This window comes from Gavialis gangeticus, unplaced genomic scaffold, assembly GCF_001723915.1.
Source record: "Gavialis gangeticus isolate Ggan-Ray unplaced genomic scaffold, GavGan_comp1, whole genome shotgun sequence".
In the NCBI taxonomy this organism is placed as follows: Eukaryota; Metazoa; Chordata; order Crocodylia; family Gavialidae; genus Gavialis; species Gavialis gangeticus.
Genome location: NW_017728992.1, coordinates 99,657,839 through 99,675,799, shown reverse-complemented (window position 1 = coordinate 99,675,799; position 17,961 = coordinate 99,657,839). Strand labels below are relative to the sequence as shown.

At 40.9% G+C, this 17,961-nt stretch overlaps 1 protein-coding gene across 4 annotated transcripts in view; it reads right to left on the bottom strand.

Moving 5' to 3' along the window:
* Positions 1 to 17,961, bottom strand: part of MIB1 (mindbomb E3 ubiquitin protein ligase 1) — a 159,041-nt gene that overhangs the window by 90,401 nt on the left and 50,679 nt on the right. For all 4 annotated transcript variants that reach the window (XM_019526144.1, XM_019526134.1, XM_019526154.1 and 1 more), the window contains exons 7-11: positions 14,753 to 14,936; positions 14,258 to 14,402; positions 12,016 to 12,149; positions 10,780 to 10,887; positions 4,435 to 4,632 (exon numbers count right to left, since the gene is read on the bottom strand). In XM_019526144.1, coding sequence (XP_019381689.1) covers positions 4,435 to 4,632; positions 10,780 to 10,887; positions 12,016 to 12,149; positions 14,258 to 14,402; positions 14,753 to 14,936 — 769 coding nt within the window. The remainder of the gene's footprint in view (positions 1 to 4,434; positions 4,633 to 10,779; positions 10,888 to 12,015; positions 12,150 to 14,257; positions 14,403 to 14,752; positions 14,937 to 17,961) is intronic.

Here is a 17,961-nt window from a genome sequence, read left to right as displayed (position 1 = left end):
CTGATTAAGTGAAGTTCGTAGGCTCATCTGCGACAAGCGTTTTGTAAATTCCCTTTGAGGATTATAACAGAGATTGGAGCGAGAGTGGTTTTCTTATGAGAAATGTGCCCCCACAGATAATCGGGTATTTTTGTCTTTGACAGATTTTCAGTGCGAGTTCATTCTGGTATGCAGTTGTTGTTTGGTTTCTCCTACAATTTTCCATCAGGGCCTTTAATGCACTGGATGAGATATGTTACATTTCTGGAGGTGCAGGTATAAGATCCAGGAATGGTATTGGTTTGGTTGTGGGATGTAGTTATTGTGGGAGTGGTGGAGATGTGTTGGCAGGTTTTATATTTCTTGCCCTGGCATGGACTGGATCCATTTGGTGTGTTTTAGCCCACAGAAGTTTGCTTCTGGTGATGAGGTCGGTGAAGTTCAGTGCTTGTTTAAAGGCTAAGATAGATGGTTCTACGAAGATCTCTTTAAGAACTAGGTCTTCTTCTAGTATGGGTTGCAATTGTTTGAGGATTTTCGGTATAGGTTCCAAGAAAGGATGGTGTATCATAACTAATGGTGTGTGATTCATGGGGATTTTCTTTCTGTACTGCAGCAATTCTTCATGTGGTATCTAGGTGGCTCTTTCAAAAGTATGATCTCTCTCTCTGGAAGATTGTCCTTGTTGAGTGAAAGCCCTTTTGAGATTTGTGAAGTGACAACTGCAGGTGTTTTCCTAAGTGCAAATTCAGTGGTATCGGAGGGCTTGGTGGTCTATTACAGATTTCTTAGTATGTTTAGCATGATTGCTGGTTCTGTGTAGATATGTATGTTGGTCCGTTGGTTTCTTGTATATGGTGGTTTGTATTTTACCATTCTGGATATTGATCATCGTGTCTAAAAAAGAAATGTTGGTGCTAGAGTATTCAAGCGATATAGTCTGATGGACGGGTGATGATTACTGAATTTGATGGAAATCAAATCAGAGATTGCAGGTTTTCAGTCCAAATGATGCATATGCCATCTATATATCTTAAGTATATGGGTCTGATAGTGCAGTCCTTTAGGAATTCTTCTTCCAGGCAGCCCATAAAAAGGTTGGCATATTGTAGGGCCATTCTGGTGCCCACAACTGTGCCCATGGTCTGGAGGAAGTACTGGTTACTGAAAGTGAAGTTGTTATACGTGACGATGAGGTGTACAAGTTCAGTAATAGCTTTAGGTCTGTACTCTCAGTTGTAATCTTGATCCTGTAGATATGTAAGACAGGTTTGGATGCCATCCTGGTGTGAGATGCTGGTATATAAGCTGGTAATATCCATGGTGGCTAAAAGGTTGTTGCTGGGAAGGTGGTCTATATTTTTAAGATTCCATAAAAAGTTTGTTGCATCTTGGACAAAACTCACTCTTTGGGTGACAAGAGGTTTTAGGATGGATTCAATGAAACCTGGTATTTCCTCAGATAGGATTACATGGTTAGATATGATAGGTGTGCCCGGGTTCCCTTGCTTGTGGATTTTAGAGAGCATGCAATAAGTCCCTGGGTTGGGTAGTGGGCTGGGGGGAAATCAAGTTTTGTAGTTTTTCTTGTAGTTCAGATGGAAATGATTCGATGATAGTTTTGAGTTTTAAGGTAAAAAGGGGAGTTGGATCTTCCTCTAGTTTTTTTGTAGTAGATTGTGTCCGAGTAGTCTTTTGGCTTCTTTTATGTAGTCTTTGCTGTTAAAGATAACTATAGCTCCTCCTTTACCTTCTAGTTTATTATTATTTGGTGGTTGGACCTTAAGAGAGTCTATGGCTCTTCTCTCTGAGAGGGAGAGAGGTTGTATGGTGGCAAGTGTTGTTGTTTTTTTCCCTGAAGCAGTCAATATAGCACTCAAGGTTTGGAATTTTGTCCAGTGAGGTGTCCAGTCTGATAGGTTTTTTGGGGTTATTTTTTCCTTGATGTTGTCAAAGGATGAATGTTGTTGGAAGCAGATTCATTTTGGTTGTGGAAATATTCCTTTAGGCAAAGTAGACAGAATAATTCTTCTAGTCCTCCACACTGTAGTATTTTATTAGGGCATTTTTTCCTGACAGAAATTCAGGCCTTTAGAGAGGACAGAATTTTCAGCTTTAGTAAGCATGTGCGTGGAGAGATTGATAATATTTGATGGTTAATTGGTTCTTTCAGTGACATCAAGTATGAAGCTGGAGTGCTGGTATTGTTTCTGCTTCCTGGAGTAATTGGTTCCATATCTTTTTATGTTGAATAGATGTTGTAGACAATCTTTGGCAGTCTCTTCATATATATTGTATAATTTTGGGGAAGATAGCCGGATTTCTCTTATTTAAATTGTTGCAGCATGTATTGATTTCCTTCTTGAGTTGATCTCTTTTGGAGTAGGTTAGGTGAAGAAGATGTTTTCTAAGGTTTTCTGAAATTCTCCTGCATAGTTGCAAAAACATATTTGGAGTTGTGAATAGTCATCCATTTTATGGAAACTTATGAAAATACTGAATGTTTTCCACTGGCTCTAAATAACTTTTCATAGATTCAAGGAGCTTAAGGCCAGACAGGATCATTAGATCCTATACACCACAGACTATTAAATTTCATCCATTTATCCCATTACTGGGCTGAATACAACAGGTCAGTTAGTATATGTAATGCTTAGTAGAAGCTGAGGTTTGAAGGAACCCATCTAGGTCAGATACAAGACAAAGGTAATGCATGTAAGCCAGATGCAAGCAAATTAACTAAACATTAAATTTTTAAACTGACTACTCTAAGTTTGCTTACTTTTATTATTCAGCTGTTCACCTTCAGAAGACTGCTGGTGTCTTTAGTCTGACAGGATATCCAGACTGGAACAGTGAATCAGAGTGCCTACATTGACCAGGACATTTCAATTTTTCTCATTATCCAAGATTCACTACAGCATTTTACATAGGTCACACAGGCAACAACTTGCACACTGAATAATTGCCCGGTTGTTCAGCTTCCTCATTTTATTTTATTTTTTAAAGAAACATCATACTTTATTTAGGACTATGGGTAAGTAGGGCTGGAAGGGACCTCATGAAGCCACCTAGCCCTGCTCAGGGCAGGAGCATCCCTGACAACAATCCCAGCCAAGTATTTGTCTAACCTGCTCTGCAAAATCTCCAGCAATGGAGATATCACAACTTCTCTAGGCAGCCTGCTCCACAGCTTGACCAGGATCATCATAATAAAGTACTTCCTAATCTCCAACCCAGATTTCCTCTGCTGCAGCTTAAAAGTCATTGCTCCTAGTCTTGTCCCCTGTGGCCTCAGAGAAAAGCCCATTTCCATCCTCTCTGTAATTGTCCTGCAGGCATTTGAAGACTTATCAAATCCACCTTCAGTCTTCTCTCTTCCAAACTGAATAGGCCTAGTTTTTTCATTCTTCTTCTCTCAAACATTGCTTCGTAGGCCTCTAATAATTTCTGTCACTTTCTGCTGGGTTCTTACCAATCTGTCCACATCATTCTTCAAGTGTGAGCCCCAAAACTGGACCCAGTGCTGCAGGTGAGGCCTCGCCAGTGCCGACCAGAATGGAAGAATCACTTGCCTTGATTTGCTGTTAAGATTACCTAGTATTGGTCTTGGTTTTTTGCCACAAGAGCACACTGTTGCCTCACATTCAGATTTATGGTCCACTGGAACTCCCACCTCCTTTTGCACAGTACTGCAGCCTAGGCAGTCTGTATTTGTGCATGCAGTTATTCCATCTCAAGTGCAGGATTTTGCACTTGTCCTTGTTGAATTTCAGATGACTGACTGCATACCATTTCTCCAGGTCACTCTGGATTCCAGCCCTACCCTGCAGACTGTCTGTAACTTCACCCAACTTCGTGTCATCTGCAAATTTGCCAAGCATGCACCCACTTCCATTATCTAAGTCATTAATGAAGATAATAAATAATATCAGATCCAGGACAGACTTCTGTTGAACCCCACCTGACACCTCTTCCCAACTAGATGTTAAGTATCATAGCTGTGTATCACAGTTTACACTGATTTCCAATCAATATGTATATGCATTTTTCCCTCCTCATATAAACCTGGTATTTGAGGCTCTCAAACGTCCCTGTTTAGAAGAAGCTGATGGAAGACCACTCTTACTGATGAAGTCAGCTCTCAAACTTTTTTTTTACTTTATATGATCGTAAGTACGCTGACCCTACAACTCAGGTTGTAAAGTCTCTTTTCTAGGTCATAACTGGTAAGGGAGAATAGGGAGTTCCAAGTAGATGGGAGATTTAATCTGACTGTTTATGAACTGTAAAGCAAGGAGAAAAGTATTTTATACTTAAATAAAATATGCAGTGATCTAGAAAGCAATTCAGATTGTAGCCTTTAGACATATTTATAAACAGCATCCATGCACCACATTTATATAAACATTTTAGTGTGAAGACAAAAGCAAATGCATGTCAAATCTGTTTCACCTGTAGACTAGGGTGGCAGCCAAAGTCCAGTAAAGTCTTCACAACTTGCAGATGACCTTTATTAACAGCAATGTGAAGCGGAGTCTGTCTGCGCTTGTTTCGAGCATTCAGATCTGCACTGCCTCTGTGTAAAACCTCAATCACAGCACCTTCATCTCCAAATGCTGCATGGTGAACAGCTCTGTCTCCATCTTTGTCCTAAACAGCAAACATTTATTTGAATTGATCACATTTCCTTTTTCTATGCAATTATAAAAAGATTGCTTCAAACTGATTAAGGGATTTTTAATTCTACTTCCTCAATTAGATAAAAATAAATAAAGGTGGATGCTGCATGGTCTTGGAGGTGCCTACATGCAAGTGTTTCAACACCTAAGATTTATGTACCACAGAGCAGAAAAACCAGTTTGAACAGGTTTAGGTATTTAATGACAATGGGGACACTTTGGCAATTGAAGGGCAATCTAACTTAACCAAGCTAAACCTGTTCTATAAAAAAAGAACAGGGAGAGTGTTCAGCACCTCCAAGGAGCTTTTCAGGAAGCTTTAAGGTAGCCAAGAGGAAAGAACTAAAGCACAGGAACATCTGAACTCCTGCTCCCCTCAGTAGTTTGAAGCACCTGACTTGAGCTGACCATTATGTACTTCCATTCATTTACTATCTATTGTACCTAATCCCATTTGAGAGGTAGCTGCTGAGGTACCTTCATTCATTTGTAGCTCAGAATGGCTAGCCTGACTTCTTAAAGAGGGAAAGCAGCCTATATCTTGCCCAACAGCATCCTGGTTAGAACAGTAGCTCAAGAAGATCTGGGGTCTAGACCAGCAGGCTGGATGGGCAGTGGCCAGGCTGTCCACAGGCTAGATTCAGACAGTGAACCTAATCTGGCAGAGGGTGGTCATGGCAGGGCCCAATCTGGCTGTGCAGAAGCAGACAGGGGGAAGCCTGGCTCCAGCCTGGCCCCAGGGGGGGAGGGGACATGGCCACAGGGGAAAGGGGTGTGGCCTAGCTCCAACCTGGCCACACCATATTTCCTGCTATTGCTGCCCCGCTGCCAAATTTCCTGATCCATGGAAAGCCCCACAGGCCAAATACCTATGGCTCCACAAGCCACATTTGGCCCATGGGCTGGAGATTGAGCACCCCCTGTTCTAAACCTCTCTCACTCTGAAGAGATTTTAATCTACATCTCCCATTTCCCAAATATGTGCCCTAATTGCTAGGGCACAATCACACAGAGTAGGCAACGGCACTCTTTCACCTCCCTATCCTGCTGGAGCTGGCCACTAGTCATGCAGAAGTGCAAGAGTGATGAGGACAAAGAAACCAAGCAAGAGGAAGTGTTATTTCATAGCCTACTGTTCATGGCCCTCCTTTTGGAAGGGAGAACACCCAAGTACCACAGTCCCTACTGTTAGGGTTATTTCTATTTTTTAAGCAATGGTGATCTAAAGTCTAATGAGAAGGCTAGGAACAGGGACCATAATGAAGAGGAAAATGGAACCTACACCAAAACCTAGCAGGCTGATCCTTTGGGTAAGATCTTAATAGGTCATTTTTTTTTATGCTATGGAATAGCTACCGTCAGCAAAAATGTTTAAAAGCAGACCAACCTCATTCTACATACTTTAGTCAATACCTGAGTATATCACTCAGCTATTTGTTCAAGTTATGGCATAAGATCGCATTCACTTATCTATGATATAACAACCACACAGATTTCATTTTCATTTAAGTTTTCTTCCACTATTTATTTTCCAAGATAAATCTGTTTAATCCTTTATCAAGTTAAAGAAGAAATGATCTTATTTTACAGTCCAGTGCATGTTGCTGAAATCTTAAGCAAATGTTCAGCTGAACATAAATCAAGAACAAAAAATACTCTTCAAGCCTTTAATTAGTTAATGTAACATCCATAAAAGCAGACTGTACCACTACATTTATATGACTATTATGTACATATCAATTCAAAACATTGCAACTGATAATAATTTAGATACAGAATATATGCTAATATACAAACTGGTGCTATGCAAGTAATTGCTAACATTAGCTTGCACTTCAAACTAAAAATCAGTTAGGTAGGTGCAAGGCAAACAGTAAATTGATGAGATTAGTAACTGATGCTTCTGAATGGTTTTCCTCTATTTCTCATCTATTGATAGTATGTTCAGGATCATTGTATGAAAGAAAGTTAATCCTCAATAGTGTTAAACTCTATAAAAGATATAACAGCCTAGATTATGGAGACATAACATGATTACTAGGAGTAAGCTACCCTGGGTTTTACCAGACAATAACTTTATGGTTGGAGATGCATGACTGCAATCTCCCCAACCAGCTGTCTAGAGTAGGTGCTATTACAGCCCCTGGCCACTAGGTGGTCATCAAGCCACTTATAAGCAAAAAAATACCATGGGAATTAAATTGAATAGAGCAGGGGTGCCACAAAGAAAGCACGTGGAGGCCACAAAGAAAGCACCATGGCCATGCCTCTCCCACACTGCATCCACACCAAGACCCCATATCCTGGACTGGCTGGGGCAGGAATTGCATGCAGACCCAGGGCCCAGCATGACCTGGGCCAGCCTTATGCAGTGTGCAGTGTGGGGGGTTGATTCCAGACCCAGAGACAGCACCACAGGCCAGATGCCAAATACAGCCTGCAGGCTGTATCTTTGACACCCCTGGATTACAAGAATGGACAGATTGTAAATCCCACATCTTTCAAGATGCAACTTTCTCCTGGACTGAGGCACTTACTATCCAAGTATGGCTGTATGTAATGTGTCCACTCCATTTTTTTCTAAATAATAAATGAGCCACGTGTCTGCACGCTTAGTCTACAAGTCTACATTAAGAACCTCTGCCATGAATCAGCTACGACTGATTAAACACACATGCACGTGCACACACTAAATGTAGCTATTCAAACTCCCCCCAGAGTTTGCAACTCTTGTCTACTGTTCAAGGAACTACTATAACCACTGCAGCAGAAAAAAAATCTCCTAGCACCATATTTAGAGTGACAGCATTCCAATAATGTAAACAGGCCCTTTGATAGCTTTTGAAAGATTAAAGTGTTAACCCCAGTGTCCTGGCCAAATTCTAAATTGGGTAATTATGTTCTGCCCCCTCTCATCTCCCTTGCATTTTAGCCACATTGTGTGATTGCCTTCAGTACCTATCTTGAATTGATGTAAAACATGATAGAATCATGTTTAACAGCAGCTACATTTCACTCCAGAGAGTGCTTTGTATTTCACTGGTGAGTGAAACAACTCCTTTACATATGCATTTACAATCTGCAAAGTGCTTTGGGATCCTTCAGGATGAAATATTACATAAAACAACATATCATTTTACCAAGCTATCATTATAAATGAGGTGTTCCAACCTCATTTACTCTAAGCCAAAAAGCGAAATTCATGAACACTTAATCAATAAGACACAAATACTTGCAATTATTTTAAAGTGTGGAGTTCCAAGTACATATGGACATTATTTCTACCTCTATTCCTTGATAAGTTTATCTCTAAAAAAAATAAAGCATGTTGTAGTGTTTATTATACCACAGAATGTCAACAGCACTACCAAGAATCAGCTTCTTAAGCAGCTGTGCCCAGCAAGTCTCATTAAAAAAGAGGCTAAATATTAAAATGAAAATGAACTGAAAATGTGAACTATTTTACCTATTTCTGTGCTACCCAATAATTTCTACATACAGATTGGAATTCTATATTATGTCCCTATTTAATATCCAAATAAAAAAAAATATTACATACAGCCATACTGATGTGTCCCAATTAAACTGAAGTCATCACTATTCAGCACCAGATCAACTATTTCTTAGGGAGACAACAAAATGAAGCTAACACCTGTACAGGCAGGTCCTAATTAAATGCAATCCTACAATTTTCTCTATTCTCCACCATTTTCATGTACTCTCCAACCCAGCCAAAGTCAGTTAACACTACCATCCATTATTCAATCATCCCAACCACATGCTGCATTCCAACCCACATGCCTGCTCAAATTGCATATAAAGTGTCCCTGGATCCCCAAATCTACACCATTCAGGTACTTACACTTAAGTCACAGAAGTGACTGAAATGTAGATATGCTAGGGTTTGTTATAGATTAGAAGTTTTAAACTACAGATACCGGTAGCAGTCTGGCTGTGCTAGTATGGATCCAATTAGCTCATTTACCCTCTTTTTTGTAAGTACAGTGTAGATGTCTCTTTAATATTCACCTCAAACACAGTAAAGGGAGAAAAGGCAAAAGGAGAAAATAAATACCAGCAGCAGCTTGAAGTATGGTTAGATTTGATTTTAAACCCAGAGCACTATTATGCCTTCCCTGCTACACATGACTACAGGCAGCTATAGCACTAAACTGTATCACATCTCATGTCCCAGTATTAGTGCCTCCAAAATCCCCATCTTCTCAATTGTTCTCTCAGATTCACCTAAATTCTATTACCTTACTGCAATAGGGAGTCACACACCCAGCTTTATGGAGCCTTCAAAGCAGTGGTTCTCAAGTTTTTTTACACTTGAGACCTCTCAAAAATGCCAGCTCTTAGTTTTCATTCTTTTTTTTGGACTACAGAAAAACTGCAGAGCAATTCTTCTGTTGCAAAGAACTTAGAAAGACCAGAAGAGGTCAACAATTTATCTAACACTACAGATTTTCATTTGAAGTCTCTTGGTTTATCTTGTGAACCACGTCTGCAAACCTACCAGTGCAAACTCTGTGACACACAACAGCATGCTTGACAAGATTTTAGGGCACCCAGATTAAGGATCACTGCTTCAGAGAAATATTACCTCCTTCCTGAAGAACAAGATTCAGTACACAAAGGACTGCAACCTGACAGCAAGGCCAGCTAGGAGAAATTCAGATTTTTACACTGTTGTCCTGTCCTAAACCCTAACAGGAGTCAGACCTGTTTCCCCTGGGCCCTATGACTTTTGAAACCCAAGGATTTGACAAATTCTCCTTTATAATCCACTGATGAATCGATTTCTCTCCCACCAGAAGCTAGGCCAGCACAGATATTCGCTACCTGATAAGCAGCAGATGAGAGGATAAACCATGATTATTTCCTCCTTCCGTGACACAGGCCAAGGCAGGAAAGTAACAGATAGCAGCATTGCAAACATGGAGGCAAAAGTCAAGTTCTAACTCAATTCTATTAGAAATCTCTCATTTTAAACCTCAGGATCTAGAATTATATGGAAATCTCACCTTTCATTAAAAAGTTATGAGCCCTCAAACTTGCAGAGAAGACTCAAGTACCAAATGGGTAAGTCAAATGCCCGTTAATCAGGTTTCTGGCCAACTACAGTTTCCTGAGTTAGACACAGATACACATGCAGAATAGGCAAGCATGTGTAGCTGCCTGGTAAGCTGACCATAGTTTACTGCTTATGGTCAGTCTACATGCACGTGCTTACATGTCCGCAAAGCAGGGAAAAGCTGAATCACCGCTTACACATAAATACCCACAATATCAGTTACATAACTAAAAAAATTCAATTTAGATGCACAAAGGGAATCTTGTACTAAAAGTGCTCCACATTACAAAAACAGCCCCATCTCACAGGATCCTGATGACAATTAAAGTGAGTGGCTAAACACACAAACAAAACCAGCTGACTCAGGAATCCTTTCCTTCTCCCAGGACTATTTACAGTTAGGGATCGACCCAACTCAAGACTGGCCTTTTTCACAGGCAGACTGCAGGGTCAGCTACCATTTTTGTGGGCTTATTGTGGTGGAGCCCCCATGCCCCTCACTCCCACCACTGACTGGTGGAGAGGACTGTCATTGTACAGCCCTGCTCCTTGCTGCTGATTGGCTGAGAGGGGCAGGGCCGCACAACAGGGACTCCTTTTAGCTAATCAGCAGTGAGGGGTGGGGATAGCAACCATCTCATCTGCTCGTCTTTGTGCTGGCTTGCACAGCCAGCATTTTTTTTTTAACAAGTCCCCCCCCCCCACTCCCTCTCTCCCATGCATTTCCACAAAATCATGATTTGAGTAGGTCTCTATGGTATCTCACCACCCGTCTTGTAAAATAATTACTTCATTTTAACATCTCCAGCACTATTAGGATTGCAACAGAATTGAGTAACCAGCCAGACAAGGAAAGTTACCTTTGGAAGCAAATCATCAAAAGAATGACTACACATTAAACAGAGGGACTGCTGATGATGCATCTGATCTCCCCCAGAACTGGAAATCGGTAGCTATGTTATAAAAATGTTTAATTATGACTTCTATCTGTAATGAAGTTTGGAACTTAAAGAAACTGCATTTTTTCAAATGTTCATTTACCTCTGCTTCCACATCTACATTCTGTTTCAGAAGCAATTTTAAAATGTCGACATGTCCATTTTGACTAGCTGCTTGCATAGCTGTGTGTCCAGCACACTGTCCATTCACCTAAAATTGTATATTAATAAAGTTACTTTACAGAAGCACATATTCATGCAAACACAAATATGAAGACATGTAAAACAATTAGCCCTAGCAAAATTTCATGTGAGAAATAATTTACAGTGAAGCTCCCATTTCACCAGTACTGTAAGAAAAAAAATCTCCATTTGGTTGCTAATATTCCACATATCTTAATAGCTTCCAAAAGAATCACTCACTCAACAAAAATCTCTCAAAAATGTTCATCATTAAGAATGGATCAGATAATCTATTAGGATTGTTTTGCCCATTTGACTTCATAAGACAAATAAAAGGAAGGTAAGGTTGCCTTGATTTTTACTTATTTCAAACAGGATTATTGCTAAATTGAAAATTTTAATCTTTGGATTATTGTAAAAGTTGTCCTTTGAGGAAAATCAGGTTTCTGGGACCAATTCTATGTTCTGCAGGAGGATTAAATGTTGTATTTTATGATGGATTCTGAGCACCTTGGGTAAAGATCTTATTTTATTTTTGCATAAGCCTGAATAAACTCAAAATTCAAATTAAATTTTAAAGCCAGAAATTTCCAAGCTCTGGCCTTTGATGACTACTCTATTGAATGAAAAACAGTACTTGATTATAAACCAAAACTACTCTCCTACAAGTCTTTAAGTCCTGTTTTAAGTCCTGTCAACATTGGGAGGGAAGGAGATTTAAAAAAAAAAAAGGAGCTTCCTCACCAAACAGCAAAATCCTCATGAAGAGCAAATTCAGAACTTGACCAGAGCAACCAAAATAAAAGGCTAGCTGAGAAGGGCTCCTGCTTCCATACAATAGTTATCAACTATTAGAAGCTAGGGAATTATCACCTACCCGGCGCTGCTTTATTCATTACTATATCCCAACTGAATAGTAACTTATGGGCCAATACCACAGATAGTACAAAAATATGCCTACTGGAAAGGGCAGCAACTCCATCCCTGCCTGTCTAACCTTGACACACTTATCATGCAAGTTTTAGGGAAGGAGGCACAAGAACCACCCAAGCCAGATCTATGATAAAAGAAATCAAGCATGCATGAGGAATCCCCAGCAGTGAATTTGGGATGGCTTCAGCTCCCTTAGTCAGAAATCCCAATAAAGAGTACTCACATCCACATCCGGTCTCTTTAGCAGATCTTCCACTTTTGCTACATCTCCATTAGCAGCAGCTTTAACCAATTCTTCATTGAGATCTCCAGATTCTTGCGTTTCAAACAGCTTCTTCAACAGCTGGGATAATCTTTCTGGAAAAATTATGCATAAAAACTGTTAGAACCACAACTCCAACAACTGGGAAACAGAAAAGAAGATAAATTTGTTGTGCTATTTACAAAAGTAGCTATAGTCAGGGGTGGACCAGCGGGGTGCACATGCAACGCCTTTTGATTTCTTTTCCACCCCAAGTTTAAAACCAACTATCTGGTACTAATAGCAGCATTTCTAGTCAGGCAGTACAGAGGGAGTCAACTTACTTTGTGGCTCACTACAGTCTACCTGATCCTTTCTAAACACTTCATTCCACAGGTGTTAATAACCTTCAAGGTAGTATGAAATCTAACTCTGCAAAGAATACTAGGAGAGTTATTGGCCAGTAAATCAAATTTCTACCCACTTACCTTGACTGTCATGTTACTGGCTCTTGAGTAAAGTCAACAAGGTGGATAAAAATCAACTATTTTTTTTAAATAAAAACCAGATTTTTTTAAAGCCAGATTTTTTAAAATTTAATCATACTCTTTGATTTTTTTTGTTACAATGACTTTTTCTTAAAAATGAACCTATCTAAAAATAGTTTTAATTTAAGATATGTTAAAGCTCAAAGATATCATCCTGGAATAGGGATTTTGAGACAATGTATTCATGTAACCTTTTTGGAAAAGTCTTATAAATAGGTCACAACAGACCATGGACTATATTAAGGGCTCCAATCTTATGGGGCTCCGAGAGACTCATTTATAGATTAGTCACTATTAAAGAAAACCGCTCGACCCAATGGGACTCAGTGCTCAGTCGAGAAGATCCCATTAAGCATCTCTGTGATGCTCAGTTTCAGTTCTCAAACTGTGGGTTTGTGTCTCCTGAGATAACATCCTTGTTAACAGCAGTATATGGAGATGAGAGATAACACACCTGATTACCTACCCATCAGCCCTCTTGTGTCTCTGTAAGTCTGTGTACACAGAGCCAAGCCCTTACCCTCTCCCTCAAAGTTTCAAGAAGTTAAATAAATAGAGGATTGTTGGGGGTGGAGTACATCTGGGCAAGGAAGGAGTCTGGAGGTAAATTCAAAGAGGGAGGGGCAGTAGAAACAAGAAACATTTTGAGCAGAATATTCCAGAAGCCTTGAGGGATAAGTTTCCCAGTGTAATCTCTCCATTGATTTGAGAGCTCGTGAGGGAATGGTATGGTAGAAGGAAAAACCTGTCATGGCAGCAGGCTTGCCAGGCCAGAAAAGAGACCCTGTTTGAGAATATTTTAATGAAGGTAATATCAACCAACAAAAATGCACTTTTTGTAGAAAACAATGATTAAATTGAGGCTTCCTGACCAGTGAATGAAATCAATTGGATTTAAATCAATCAAGTCCACCCTGAGAGTCAGCTCAGTAAAAATCTTCTTCTCTATACTTTAATTCACACACAGGTTACCTCATATATCAAACTTCTGCCTTTTTAGATTAAATTTATAAACTGAAATCCATTCCCCAAGGCTTGGAGCACAAAGTGACACCCCTTCTACCAGTGATTTCACAGGTACTGCAACTTCACATCTCAGAAGTAGAAGTCCAAAAAGAGGTGCAACCTTACGGACTAACTGAAATCAGAGATGCAGAAGCTCGTGGAGCCACAACTCGCTTCTTCTCACCAGGTCCCAAACCTGGGGCTGCCCTCCGCTGATCACTAAAGGCAGTCCAGGATCCCCACAGTTCAAAGGGGCATCCAGTATATGCCACTGGGGCTCAGGGAATCACACAATAAGGATCGAAAGATTTTTTAGCCCCAAAATTGCAGGACTCATGCTATTTGGGATAGTGCATATAATTCCTCTGATCCCAATCGTGCGATAATATTAATGTCTGCTGGAGGTCTCAGATACCAAGAGAATGTAAACCAACTACGCTTTTACGTTTGAGGTTTGGATTAGGATGACCCTTGTGAGTGTTTTATATTACTCTAAGTCAACTTTTTGCAGGATTTTTTCAAGCTCCCTTTGAAGCCAGATATTGCACTAGATATCCCCAGAATTGAACGGTATCACCCCTATATACAGATTTCAAATCAGTATTGGTCAATCTGAGTTGACACATTCATCTTTAGATATTTCATATATACAGTACTAAATATTCACTTACCACCAGATGCATTGCTTATTGCAGACCCCGCTGATGCCACTTTGGAGACAGCTGCTGGATTGTACGTCCAAGATGTCCCACAAACTTCTACCTTTAAGTCACTGTCTGAATAAATCTGCTGAACCCGACCAACTTTGCCCAAAGTCTACCCCCAAAAAAAGAGAGAGAATAATATTTAAATGAAGACATTTAGATATTCAAATACTATAGCAGACTGGCACCTGTATGAAGTACAATAGTTTTAAAAATCATACTGTAACATCAGTGTATGCACAGTCTAATAATTTTACCATGAGTTCAAACAGTTTGCGTTCTAGCTTTGCAGACTGCTAAACCATGTCTAAACTGGCATCAAGGATGGTTTTCACTAGAGTTACACTAGTTCAATTTAGCTAACAATTAAAAAAAGCATCACTACTCCACATTCAGTCCTTTCCCAACTGTAATTAGAAATACTATGCAACATACACCATTTGGTGTACAAAACCCACTTACAGGAAGCATTGCTTCAGCCCATTCTCCATGACCTCTTTGAAGCAGCTTGATTCTTTCTAAATCATAACAAACTTGAACAAGATCACCCACTTGAAACTGTGAGGTACCTCCCTCTGCACCTTGAGCAGCATCTCCACTCCGGACAACATTGGCTTTAGTGAGAACAGCTGGATTAAATGTCCATCTAGAAATAAATCAATTAAAATAAATTATTTAACATGAAGGAGGAAAGCTATTTTACAAAAAAAAAATCACTTATAAGAAATGCTTGCATGCCTTAACACTTCAAATAACTGGATATTATGGTATAGCTATTAGATACTTTTTCCACAGAAACTTTTCCTGGTGTGAGAGAGAGATTCATTTCCCATAGTAGGAATTGCTGGTTTAAAAATCTGATGTACCTTCCAACAGGTTGGTATAAAAGGAGAGGACCAGCATAACTGAAAAAAACTGATGCATCAAGAAATAACACTGGGGGAGAGTAGTCTATACAGATTCTTTTCACTTAGTGTCAGAGGCTAAGTATAAGTTGGAAGAGATTTGTCAAAGAGGTATACCCTGTACTCATATACTCGATTAAACTATATTGACTTATACTGTGAAATCTATTGGTTTATCTGCCCTTTGAAGCATATAACTAACAAAAAGCAAAGAATAACCTGCCCCTTTACAGGGCAGGAGACCTGAGGCCAGCCAGCCAGCCCTGTTTAACATTCAGACCCAGCTGGAAAGTAAAAGTGATGCCTATGCAAATAGAAGCTGAGAACTAAGTTGACAGAGAAGCTTCAGAAGACAGCTCAGTTCCTGTACCCCTAGAACAATGAGAAATAGAATAAAGCAGGTCCAGGCCTGTATTGTTTTTTTACAAGTTTTTCCTTTGAACTAAGTTTCCTGAAGGAAAGGCCTAAAAAATATTATGGAGTTAATCTTTTTCTAGGCAAACAAAACAAACTAGCAGGACACATGTAAGCTCATGTGTCTGCAAGTTTCTTGGCTTGGTTTGGTGATGTCTATTTTTATATTTTGCTTTTTAAGAGTATATTTGCTGTAGATAGTCCATGTACCTTTGATACCATAAAGCCAGTAACACAAAAGTATATTTTGAGATGAAGAAATATTGCTTAAAATGTTAGAGCAGTGCTGCTGAACTCATGGCCTGGGAAGGCTTAAATTGCAGTCTACAGGCTCCCACCTGGGCTCTTCTCGCCTCACTATTCTAGCTGCTGTTGCTCCCCACCTTTCGCCTCTGGTTTTAGTTTCCTGCTGCTGCCCCTGGGGGTGGGGCAGCATGACCCACAGGGAGCCTGTGGATGGCTCAGGGGAGCCCAGGGGGGTGCAGACGGGGAAGGGGATGCCAGCAACACAGCATATGGGCTGAAGGACCTCCATGGGTGCAGTCCCCAAATGTAGCTCAGAAGCTGGACAACTCTGGGTTAAAGAATCCTCCACGCAGAGATGTGCCCCTACTTTTGAATATCAGAGTAGTTTATATATTCTCTCCACTATTTCACCTTTGAAACAGGAAAACCTTTTTGGTTTTGAGAAACAAATATTTATCATCTTTTTGTTAATCAAGAAAGAGACATCCATCTTCCAACCAATACAGTACAGGCTAGCTTTGAATGTCAAAATAAAGTTTATTATCTACAAAATCATAAGACACTGACAGCTAAATAGTTTACTGAAAAATGGCTACCTAAAATCTGAAAAAATTTAGAAGCAAAATCCAAATGAATAGTGTTCCTACTACAGCTAAATAGTTGAAAACCTAAGTCATCATTTTTAGCAACATGACTATGACTGCACTGGCTAATTTCAGTCACTTTTTCCCATCCTTTGACTGCACTGGCCAATTTCAAAGTCAACACATGCTTACATAACACAAAAGTATCATCCTCTGAAGCTTAGCCATCCATGTTCAGAAACACTTTTACCACCTACTACGTAGGACCAATGTCTTCTGTAAGTAAGAACCTGTTCAAACCTAAGAAGCAATACATTTGCAGCTTGGATTAATAAATCTGAAAATGAAAAAGGATAAGCAAGACAGAATGCCAAACCAAGCACATGGACTCTGCTGTGAAATCTCACAACAGAGATTGTGAGAGCATGACTGGGCGGTGAATATCAAGGGCTATAGGCTGTACAGGAGGGACAGGACAGGGAGGAAAGGCGGGGGTGTGGTGCTCTACATTAAAGAGGAATACACATCCTCATCAGGTAGCACAGAGTCAGTGGAGGGGCACATGGAAGTGCTCTGGGTTAGAATACAACGCAGGCGAAGGGAAAGAGACTTAACAATGGGGGTCTACTACAGACCAACCAACCAAGGGGAAGAGCTAGACCAGGAATTCTTAAGTCAGCTCATGGAGGTAGTTAGGTCAAAGGATGTGGTCATAATGGGTGACCTGAACTTTCCAGACCTCTACTGGGAAGAGCAGTCAGCCAGGTCTGATCGCTCACGTGGGTTCCTAGCCCAAATGCAGGACCTCCATCTAACCCAGGAGGTGCACAGCCCCACCAGGGGAGATGCCTTGTTGGACTTGGTGCTGGCCATGGGTGACGACCTGGTGAGGGGGCTGCAGGTGCTGAATCACCTGGGCGACAGTGATCATCGCCTGCTGGAATTCACCATCCAGTGCAAGGTGGCAAAGGCCTGCAGCAAGGCAGCAGCCCTAGATTTCAGGAGGGCAGACTTCAACGAGCTAAGGAGAATAGTCAGGGAAACACTGAGGTCCCATAGGGGAGGAGAGGGGAGGGGAGGGGACGGGACGGGACCCAGGTGTGCAAGAAGAGTGGTTGCTCTTTAAGGAGATTGTCCCAGGACCCATGGAAGCCAGGAAAACTTACCGGGAGAGCAGGATGCCGCGAGAGAGGGAGAGCCCACACAGCTCATTAGCTGCATCTATGTACAGCTGCAGCCGGCAGCTGACGGTGACGTCAGATGCCGGCCAGGAGATTTAAAAATGGTGGCCGCCGCTCCGGAGGCGGCGGAGGGAGAGAGGAACAAACGGCGGGCAAAGCGGTCCCTGCCGTTAGCCCAGCTGGACAGGAGCTCCCGAGCCAAAGAGCTGGAGAGTCCGGTGGCCGGGAGAAGAGGCGGGACGGCTGGATCCCCAGCGGAGAGAGCCTTCGGCGCCAGAGCAGGGGAACAACAGGGGATCAAGATCACCCAGGAAGATCCCAAGCTGCATGAAGTAAGTGCC